This window comes from Passer domesticus, chromosome 18, assembly GCF_036417665.1.
Source record: "Passer domesticus isolate bPasDom1 chromosome 18, bPasDom1.hap1, whole genome shotgun sequence".
Lineage (NCBI taxonomy): Eukaryota > Metazoa > Chordata > Aves > Passeriformes > Passeridae > Passer > Passer domesticus.
Window position 1 is genome coordinate 6,972,607 of NC_087491.1, and position 10,912 is coordinate 6,983,518.

The 10,912-nt window shown below is 55.1% G+C and overlaps 1 protein-coding gene across 1 annotated transcript in view; it reads right to left on the minus strand.

Annotated features, from left to right (window-relative positions):
* The window catches only part of MEGF9 (multiple EGF like domains 9), a 48,151-nt gene extending 41,639 nt beyond the window's left edge, over positions 1 to 6,512 (minus strand). Inside the window, exon 1 of the mRNA XM_064393266.1 lies at positions 6,022 to 6,512. Within this exon, the coding sequence (XP_064249336.1) occupies positions 6,022 to 6,334 (313 nt within the window). The 5' untranslated portion in view covers positions 6,335 to 6,512. The remainder of the gene's footprint in view (positions 1 to 6,021) is intronic.
* Positions 6,513 to 10,912: the final 4,400 nt, after the last annotated feature.

Consider the following 10,912-nt stretch of genomic DNA (forward strand, 5'->3'; position numbering starts at 1 on the left):
AAAGTCAAAACAAATTTTTAAAAAAGCAAATAATTTCCTGTGAACCAGAAATCTGGGTTGTAGCCAGTTTAATGAGACTCAATTGCAAGTGGTTCTGTTCTCCTGGGGTGCTGGAGACACACGACTCCCCAAGGCAGGGCAGATGGCTGGATTGCAATCTAGCCTTTAGCTCATAAAATATATTAATATCCCCAACCAATTATAAAGTGCCAGACTCTGCCCCTCCGGGCCCACTCCCACCCAGCAATGCCTCTCTGCACAAGGCAGCCCTGTTGAGCTCAGACATGCAGCACCTGCCAGGGCAACACAGCCTGTGGCTTTCCAGGACTTCGAAAGCAAGTCCGAGCCCTTGCTCCATCCTCATCCAAGAGCTCAGTGAAGTCTCAGGTGCAGTCAAGGTGCTGTACAAAAATCCAGCTCCCCAACATTTTTTTGTTTGATTTTTTTAAGTGCTCGTCAGCGGTAAAGCAGAAGGAGCCTTCCCTTCCAGCCAGACGGCTGTAAAAGGATCCCAGCCTTCAGCACCCGGCCTTGGCACAGGTTTATTCCCAAAGCTGGCAGATGCATCACACCACCATGAAGAGCTCTGCTGCTTCTTGGAAGCACCAGGCAGCACCTCAGATCAGCAGCACTCCCTGACAGTCAGCTGGCATTAGCTCCACAAATGTCACCAGCTCGCAGAGCCTCAGCCCTGGGTATTCATAGGGCTCTCGTCAAAACCCTCTGGAGTCTTTCCCCTGACTTCAGCAGAACTTTGCATCCAGCACCTCAGCTCCTCAGGAACAGCTTGTTCTGTGCTCCTGTGCCCACAGCTGTGGGGCATGGGATGTGTTGGATGTCCCTGTCCTCACACTGCCCACCATCACTGCCATAGGCTCAATGCCCATCAGTGCCACCCAGGTGGGCAGACCCCAGGATCCCAGCCACCTGCAGGGCCACACTGGAGTGGCACAAGGACCACAGTCCCCTCGGGGATGGGGTCACACCTCGGTGCAGCCCTTGACACCATCACTCCTTGACCACAGCAGTCCTGTCCCTGTGGCAGAGCCAGGCAGGGTCAGGGTGCCCCAGGGGTAGCAGGCATCACCACCAGGAAGGTGCTCCAAGGGCAGAACCAGCCACTGTCCAGGAAGCCCATCCCACACTTACCCACACATTTCCCAGCTGTCTGGACAGGCACAACCTTTGTACCCTGGGCAAATGCTAGTCTGTGTCACAAGAGTTTTTCTGGTGACACTCCAGCACTGTCCCACCTGTCCCAGCCACCCTCGCAGGGCCTGGAGCAAAGGGACTGGGACACTGCCACCACACAGCCTCAGACAAACCACTTGTTTCAGTGCCCCAGCACCTTTGCCTCCCCACAGGCTGGTGTTTGGGTATGACCAACAGCAGCCAGGTAAATAACATCACCTCACAGAGGTGGTGCCATTTTCCAAGTGGCACCTCAGTGGTGATATGTCTGAATCTTAGCTACTGTTTAAAATAAAAACAAAAAGCAAAATCCCAGCAGAAAGAAGCTAACAAACCCTCAATTCTCTACAGATCCTCCAAGAAATATCCTGATTTTCATGAGCATTGCTAAGTCCCAGAATCTCAATCTTGAGTCAGGACAGTTGGATGCATCTGATTCAAGAATGATTCAGATGGGAACGTGGAGGCAGGCAGGAAGGCAAGGGAGTGACATTTTCTGCTCTGGGTAACATGTCTTTATTTAAAGCTCAAAGATACAAACTTATTATTTCATTGAAAAAAAAAGGCACTCTCTGCTCTGGCTGCTCCCGTGCTGATCCTGAGGAACAAGACCATCCTCCTTATCCTCAGCTTTCACATCCATGCCTTCATTTCCATTTCTTTAAATAAATTTAAATCCTGCTAGCACCTTGAACACAAGTTATCTCTGTAACCACATGGAACACAATCCTGAGCCCTCAAACAAGCAAGGCTTAAGCTGCCTTCCCAAGTAATGAGCAGGAGGAAAGCTCACCCTCCCTGGCTGCTCCTGCTTGTCCCCCACAGGGTCAGAGGCAGAGCAGGGGGACCCATACACAGTTGGGAAGACTTCTTCCAAAGGATCTAATGGCTGCATGAGAGGAGAGGAGGAGTCACCCAGAGCTACAAAAGGAATGATGGCAGAAGATCCTGAAACTACCTTCAACAGCTCGGCTGTTTCTGTCCTAGCAGGATTTGAGAGCTCCCAACCCCTCGAGGGGCACAGCCCCAGTGTGGCAGGGTCTGGCTGCTGATGGCTCCATGGCCTGGACCAGTTTTTCCTCTACAACACTCTAAGTGCTGTGGGGACCCCCCAAACCTGTCCTCACCACATCTTCTGCCAGAAAGGGATGTACAGACCTTTCTCCACATGCCCTGCTCAAAAGCAAAACCCTCCACCTCTCCAGCTGGATGAAGCCAGCACTCACCAGTCCCCTCCCCAACCTGTCACCTCCCCTGTGCCCAGCCATCACCCAGGTCATCCCAACGCCCCCAGGGATTTGCCAGGCTCCTCTTCACAAGCTAAACCCATCAGCTAATCCCACACAAAGCTGCAGCCACCCCCATGGAGGGGCTCTGGCTGCATCTCCTCCCTCGAGCAGCAGCACCCCAGCCCGAGGTGGCCCCACGCTGTCGGCTGGGGACCCATCAGCCACTGACTCAGCTTTCACACATTTCTGTGTGACACCTTCCGTGGTTAATGCTCCAAGCCACCTGCATTTCCGGCCCTGTGGCTGCAGCAGAAATTGCTCCTTGTCCCTTCCTGCGTGGTGCAGAGGTGAGGAGTCAGACCCAAAGTCACCTCTGGGAGCTGGTGACCCAGGAAGGCAGCTGAGGCATGACAGAGCACTGCAGAGGAGAGAAGTAAAGACACCAGACCCGGGTTTGGGTGCAGCTCCCCTGCTGACCCAGCACAGCAAGGCTGTGAGAGGATATTGGGTTTTTCAGCCCACCCACCTGCTCTGCATGGGGCTGGAGGAGAGTCAGAACAAAATGTCCTTCAAAGACGCCCATGTTACTCAACACTGCCCTAAGAACCATGTGGAAATGAGCATTTTTGTTCTGTAGGCAGGGAAAGTCCAACCAGGACCATGCTGGCCACAGCAGCTGCATCTCTGCTCCAACACAAGCATCCACCCGAGCAGCAGCAATTCCCAAGCCAGATTCCCCAGCAAAGCTCCAGCTCCTGCTTAAAATGAGACTGCTGGGGATAAAAGGAAGAGGCAGAGTCTCTGTGGTGGGTGCTGAAGGCTTTGGTGATAAGGCGGGGGACACGTTAAGCTTGTCTCCACAAACATAAGGATTAGCAATTTACTTCCCTTAGAAACAAAATCCAGGATTTTAACATGATCACAGGCTTGGAAAGAAAAATAAACATCATGAAACTGGGAAAAGGAGGAGGACAAGAACAGAGCAAGCAGGCAGCTCGAGGAAAACTGAAGTGCTTCCTAAATCAGAATGAGAAATGCACCAAAGTCAGAATTGAAATCTTGGTAGCTCTGAACACCACTGGCCCTGAGGCCTCTCACACCAACCTCTTATCAGTGATAATGCTATGAACATTAAGAGAAGCCTTTCTAATAATGTGCATGAGAAAAGGCCCATTTGATTAATGCAACAGAGCACATAATGCATTAATTACCTACTGAGTTGGAAAAGTGATGTTGAAAACATGCTTGAGTTAAAGCAAACGGAGGGTTTCAGCTAAGCCCATTATGTCCACTGGCTTTGCTGTGGCTTTGGTGCTTAACAGCCTTTGAGAGCAAACCTCTGCACAACTCACAGCAGATGGGGCAGCACAGAAAACCCCACAAAACCCACAGAGAGCAGCTCCCACACAGAGCACAGCTGTATCATCCACCCCCAACACCAGCCCGGGCTCCCCCATCACACAGGGCGTGCTGCCAAGCCCAGCATCTGCTCCTGATGCTGTCTGACCCACCCTCAAGTGCCCTAAACCCACCCAGCACACCAGCAATCCCCCCTCAGCCAGGACTAATCTCCACCTGTCACGCTCAGGACTGACAACCTCCTTCTTGCAGAAGACATGATCTGCCCGTGTGCTCCTGCCCTGGCCATCACCACCACAGTGGAAAGGCACCAGAGAGCAATTTTGTGATTAAGTGGCTGTAGCCATTAATAATTAGCACGTTAAAACTTCAAAGGGTGCTGCTGGCCTCCAGAATACAGACTCAGCACACGCAGGGGTGGCATGGGGAGTGCTCATCCTCAATGCTCCCTTCTCCCAAGGGAAAAACGAAGCACAGGGGTGAGGGCAGCCCATGGGAGCACAGGGATTAGACACAAAATTCCCCAGACTTCCATCCCTGACAGCTCCAATGGCAGAAGACAGAGGATGTTATGTAAGCATCCTCCATCTGGGAGCATCCCAAAGCCACTGCTAAACCAGCCACCTCATGCACTTGTCACTCTGCCTGCAGGAGCTCTTGGTGAAGCCATTGGAGCTCAGGCTAGGAGACCCAGAGCCAATGGATACCAATGGAAACAAACACAACACAGGGGTCAGAGGGGGAAATGTGCTGGAGGAAGCTTGGGATGTGTATGTGGATCCCCTGGTTGGCACTCAGAGGGTCACACTGTGCTGCACTGAGTTGCTCAGTCCATTCTATCTCATCAGGCACAAGAGAAACAATTGCTTTTGCTTTAAGAACACTCAACTCATCCTACTTTTATCAGCAATTCCCAATCTTAAGCCATTCTGTTTCTTCCAGAAAAAGCAAAGAGAGAAAACTCAACAGAAAAAAGCAAATTAAAGTCTGGAAAACAATTGACTCCAGATCTTCAGTCGATTTTATTTCTAACCAAATGAAAAAAAAGTTGATTAATCCCCTTGTTCAGACTGCTAACACTACCAGAACAGACTGCATCCCTTTCACATCAGAGGAAGCTCAACGTACTTAAGCTAAACATCTTCCAGGCAAAGAGGAAAAATAAATATAAAACAGAAAGAATCAGTGCTATAGTATTTGCATGTGTCTGAAGATATAGCTTCAGAGCTGCAGAGTGAAGCCAAGTTCTCTAGTAAATAAGTGGACAAAGCTCCATCCTTGGAGTCCAGCAGTTTTGCCTATTTAGTCTGTAAGTAAAGTGAAGTCTCAGCTTTGAAGAGCATCAGTGTTTCACCCCCAGTGAGTGACCAGTGCTGTCAGTGTGTGCTACACCCAGATTGAGCTTCACCCGAGAGCACCTCCCACACACCCTTCACCCCTCTGCTCCTCACACCCTACACTGATAATTCCACTCACTCCTGTTGCCATAGCATCTTCCTCAGCTCTGTGCAAGCCCCGACCACCACGGGGGCAGGATGAGGCCTCGCACAGGCTGCACTGAGACATCATTCCCAGCACAGATGGAGCTGGGGCTCATTTCTGCCCTTGCCACCCATCAGATGCTATGTGAGCACCCCAGCACCCACTGAGCTGCAAATACACCTCCTGACACCAGGGAGATCACAGGCTCTGGTGATCCCAAGTCATCCCTAACCCTGCTCTCTCTCTGCTGCCAGCACGTCGAGGTAGGACACCAGGATGCTTGATGGCTGTGGAGCAACTCGACCTCCAAAGTCCCATCGGGGGATGCCGAGGCCAGCACCCACCCTGCTGGACGCTGCCTGGATGGAAGGTGATGGGAAGGACCTGTCTGCATCTCCTCCACCGGGATCACAGCGCACGCCAGGGACCACTGCCTGAAGGACGCTCCGGGAAGCCTGGACCAGCACCTGCCCCGTGCTCCCCAAAAGCCCCGGTAACAGGCACGGGCTAGGCACGGCTGCCCCTCCAGACCGCATCCCGGGCCCCGCGGGGAGGCCGGGCCGGGCCGGGCGATGCGCGGGGGGTCCCGCAGCGCGGAGCTCCCTTCGCCCGCCCCGCACGGGGGTCCCCGCAGCCGGAGGGGCCCGGGCAGCCGCCGCCCCTTTGTCCGCCCAGCGGAGGATGGGGCGCAGCCCCGTCCCGCTCCCCGCCGGTGGCCCCGCTGACACCGCCTCGCCGCGGACCCGCGCGGGCCGCTCACCTGCGGGGCCGCTGTCCGCAGCCTCCTCCTCCTCCTGCTGCTGCTGCTGCTGCTCCTCTTCCTCCTCCTCCGCCACCGCCTCCTCCTCCTCCTCCTCCGGCGGCGGCGGCGGCGCCGGGCTGCCCCGCGCGGGCGCGGCGGTGCCGCGGGGCCGTGCGGGCGGCACCGTGCCCAGGCTGCTCTCAGCGGGGCCGCCGCTGCCGCTGCCGGGCTCGGCGGGCGGCGCGGCGCTGGCGGGCAGCGCGGCGGTGGCGGCGGCCAGGAGGGCGGCGAGGCACAGCAGGGCGAGCGCGGTGCTCGGCCGGCGCCTCATGGTGCGGCGCGGGGCTCCGCCATGCACTCGCTCATTGACGCGGGCGCTCGCACTCGCACCGAGCGCGGCCGGGAGCGGCGCCGGGCGGCGGCGGCTCCTCCCGCCGCCTCAGCCAGCCATGCCGCGCCCGCGCCCTGCGCCCCTCCGGCGGCTCCCGCCGCGCCGCGCCCCGGCTGACAGCGCCGCGCCCGCCCCGCGCCGCCGCGCCCAATCAGAGCCGCGCCCGCCCTACCTGACGGCGCGGCGCAGCCAATCAGCGCCGCGCGGGGGCGGGCCGAGGGGCGGCGCGCGGCGGGGAGGGGGCGGCATTGTGCGGGCGTGAGGGGCGCCGGGCCGGAGCTGCCGTGCCCCCGGCAGCGGCGGCGGGCGGGCGCTCGCCTGCCTTTCTTAGGGGAGCGTGTGCGCTCGATTTGTGAGAAAACAGGGTTTTAAAGGCTTTCACTTTTTGTTATGTTTAAAATTTTCATTAAAAAAATCAAATTTTCCCCCATCCTCCCCGGCCTCAGTTTTGGGAAGCAACGAGGAAGGCGCCGGTGAGCGGCATGGGGACACAAAGCGGCTCTGAGGAGGGAGCGCCGCTCCTTGCAGGGCTCGGCAGGCCGGGGGTGTCCCCGCCCCGCGGCACGATCCCCCCGCAGCCACCTGCACCCCGGCCCGCCTCGCCCAGCGCCGGGCCCGCGGCCGGGCCGCTCCCTTTGTGCGGCTCCTCCGCAGGGACAATGACACCTGCGGCCCCCAGGCTGCCGGGCCGCCCCGGCTGGGACCTTGGCGGAGCCCCGGTCCCTGAGGAGCGATCGGCAGCGGGGCAGAGGAAGCACAGTGACACGGGTATTAATTGTTCACGGAGCCCGAGTGGGTGATCGCCGGCTCACGCGTGGTGGAGCGAGGCAGGAATGCGCTGCCAGCCCGGCGCTGGGGGAAAACGCCGCTCTGATCAACACAAAGGCACGTGGAAGCAAGGCTGGGATGTGCTGGAGGAGCTGGGCGGGCTGGGCAGAGCCGCAGGGCAGCAGCAGCAGCATCCCTGCACATCCCAGCACATCCCTCTACATCCCTACACATCTCCACACATCCCTGCACATCCCTGCACATCCTTGCACATCCCCACACATCTCTGCACATCTCCACACATCCCTACACATCCCTGCACATCTCCACACATCCCCACACATCCCCACACATCTCTGCTCAGCCCTGCTCATCCCACTGCGGGAAGGTGCCAAGCACCAGGAGCTTGGTGGCTCTCGGCTGCCCGGCCCTGCCCGCAGGTGTGTGGCACTCCCAGGTGAGTGTTTGCATCATCTCTTGTTCCCTCGGGAGCCAATGGATGCTGAGGAGTGTCCTTTGGGATGGGACAGCCCCACCTTCTCCCACCGCATGGTCCAGGCTGCCGGTCCTTCTCTAGCACAATATTTAGGAGTTGCCTTCAAGGGAAACGCTGCCCAGCATAGCTGCTATGGGATAATTGTTCTGCAGTCGCTCACTGCTCTTCCCCCACACCCATCCCCTTCTCAGAAATAAACAGGACTTTATTCCTGCATAATAATACAATTATTATTCCCCAGCAGCTCTGCTGCGCCGTTTCCCCCACAGAGACAAACCCTTCTGAGATCTGCTTTCCATAATCGCTGCCAGCCTGTCACTCCCCACGGGAGCAGAGGGTCCCTGTGATCGGGGGAACACAGCTGGCAGGGAGGCAGGAGGGTTTGCTGAGCCACTGTCTCCTCCAGCAGTTCACACAAGGTTGTTGTCTATGGGAACAGGATGAAGAAACCAAGCAGAGGAAAGATTAAGGGACGAGTTGCCTGGAACAAAGAGATTCCTTAGTTTGAAATAGGGGTTGCACAGCCTCAGGAGCCAAATAATGGATCCTGTGCTCACCTCTCAGCTCAGGGCTGCTCCCCACAAGGGCCAGCATAGCACAGGCTGCCAGATCTGCTCATCTGGTTCCCAAAATATTACATTCTCACCTCTGCTTGGGAGGAGCAGATTAAGCATGTCAGTCCTTCATCTCTTTATCATCTGCTGTCACTCCAACAAAGGAGGGAGACAGGAATATCCTGGCAGCATCAGAGGTTCTTGGGCATCTTTAACCCAGCAGGACCCATGAAAAAGGACTGGCCACCTCTTGGAGGTGGGATCACATGCAAAAACAGAGACTCCACCTGCCCAGCTGGCTGATTTCAGTGCTGACTTATTATGAGAATCAGTACAAAGAACCACAGCAACAAAATGTACTGTCTCTGTTGTGGGTACTCACAACACAGAGCCTTCCAGGTAATGCCACATCCCAGTGGCAGCAGGGGTGGAAAATGAATTCCCACCTAGGTGAAAACCTGAGGCATGAATTCCCACCTAGGTGAAAACCACTGCCAGCCCCTCAAGCTGCCAGGAGAAGGCTGCCAGAAGACACTGGGCAAAGGGGATGGAGGATCCTGGATGAAGGGGATGGAGGATCCTGGATGAAGGGGATAGAGGATGCCAGGTGACAGGGTTGGGGGATGCTGGATGAAGGGGATGGAGGATGCCGGGTGAAGGGGATGGAGGATGCTGGTGGAGGATGGCTCGTCCCATGCCCGGAGCAGGGACACTTCCACAGGACCAGCCGCTCCCCCTGTTGATGTCACACAGAGTTGCAAGTGCTCCACAGCCCAGACCCAAACCATCCCTGGCTGAACCCAAAAACACAAGCACCCAAAAAACCAGCGGCTGCTTTCAAGGGCGTTCAGCTGGATCTGCCAAAGGCACAGAGCAGACCTGGGCTGGCACCACGCCACCAAAATGTTCACGCTTCCCTTCTTTTTGTGTTTTCATTTTGCAATGAGAAGGGGAGTAATGCATATGTGAGCAGGAGGGGTCCCCAGGGAGCAATCCACGGAGCCCAGGTCGCATGCAGGCAGCCCAGCCTCCATGCCTGCTTTTTCCATAAGTTTTAAGGGAATAGATAATCTCCCAAGAATTGTTCCTATTCCATCAAATCAGCAAGATTTTCTTCCCCAGTGGAAAGTTTCTATCAGATATTTAGCAACCAGCTCTTTCTCTGACCTATTTGCAAGCCCCAAGCCACTCTCCACCACCCACTACTTGAAAGCTTTGATAATTCAATGAGATGTTAATTCTGACATCCAGCATAACTCTCAATACAAAACCTTCTCTCTCTCTCTCTCTCTTTTTTTTTTTAATTATCATTAATTGCAATCCAGGAGTAATGAATTCTCTGCACAGACTTTGCCTTCCAAGCACCCAGCAGCATTGTGCTGCACAACTCCCATTAAGTCAATGTGTATTAAGTAGGTTTTGACAGTTCTGTGTGCTCTGGGGTGGGCACAGCCCAGAAAAGACAAGGCAGCACAACTCTGCCGTGGGGACTGAGGCACAAGGCTGAGTCCAGCCTGGCCAACACATGGAGGTGTCAGCACACATGTGCTTAAAGCACCCTGCAAAAGGGCACCGTCACTTTTAACAACGTCAGGATCATCTTTTAGGGCAAAATTCTGCTCTAAACACAGAGGGTTGTTAGTGAGCTCCCATGTGCCTTATCAGAGCACACAGCCTGTGAGACTGAGCCACACACAGTGCTGGCAACTTTCCACTTTCATTTAAGAGCCTGGCTCAGTGGGTTTTTGCAGGGCTTGCCCCTGAGCAGGGTGCCCTCCACTCCCTTAGCAGAGCCCAGTCAGGCACTGCTCTGATTCAAGGGAGATCAATATATCCTTTAGGCTGCGCTTCTTCCATGAATATTTTCATTGTTCCATATGCATATTTATCATTTATTTAAATCATCAAATAAAGACTGATTGGAAGTTGAAATCCCCAGGAGCACCTCTACAAACCTGGTCATGAGACACAGGAACTGACTTAAAGCAACAGCAGAAGCCTTGGCTTTATTTTCCCTGCTGGAGCCAAGTAAACACCAAGTGTGGTGGAAAACAAATAATTTTTACAAATCTTTCTGTTTTCATGACCAGGCGAACATTAGCAACAAGAAGGTGATAGTTAGAGTGCAGAACTCCCTGTCTTCATCTCTTGCTTTATCTGTTTTAAAAATAAAACACCTTCTCTGTGGTTGCTTTGGAGCAGCAGCCTTGCCTGAGCTGAGTGCACGCATTGCCTACATTTATCCTCTGATTTGAATATAAATGAAAGCAAGTGAGTTAAAAAGGGAGCCTGGGGAGTTGTCTCTGCAGGCCTACAGCTGCTGGTGGCAGGGCTGGGTGAGCAGAGGCCTGGATCCTCACCTCAGTGTGCAGGAGGAGCATCCACAGCATCACCCAAAGGTGACAAAGTCCTCCTTCACTGGGTCCAGCTCGCTCACACACTGTGCTCACGGGGAATTTGCCCTTGTACATGTCTCTGAAATAAAGATGTTGCTTTAAAGGTGAGCCCAGGAGAGCCCTGTCACTGCAGTGAGCCCTGAGCATCCCTCCCTCCAGCTCCCTGCAAATCCACCCAGGAGGAGCCTTGGATCTGGGTGTGGGTGAGAAGGAGCACGCCTTTGCAGCCTCTGCAGCCTCTGCAGCCTCACACACCTTTTCATCTGCACAAAGCACTGCAGGGATGAAACAGGGAACAGTTGTT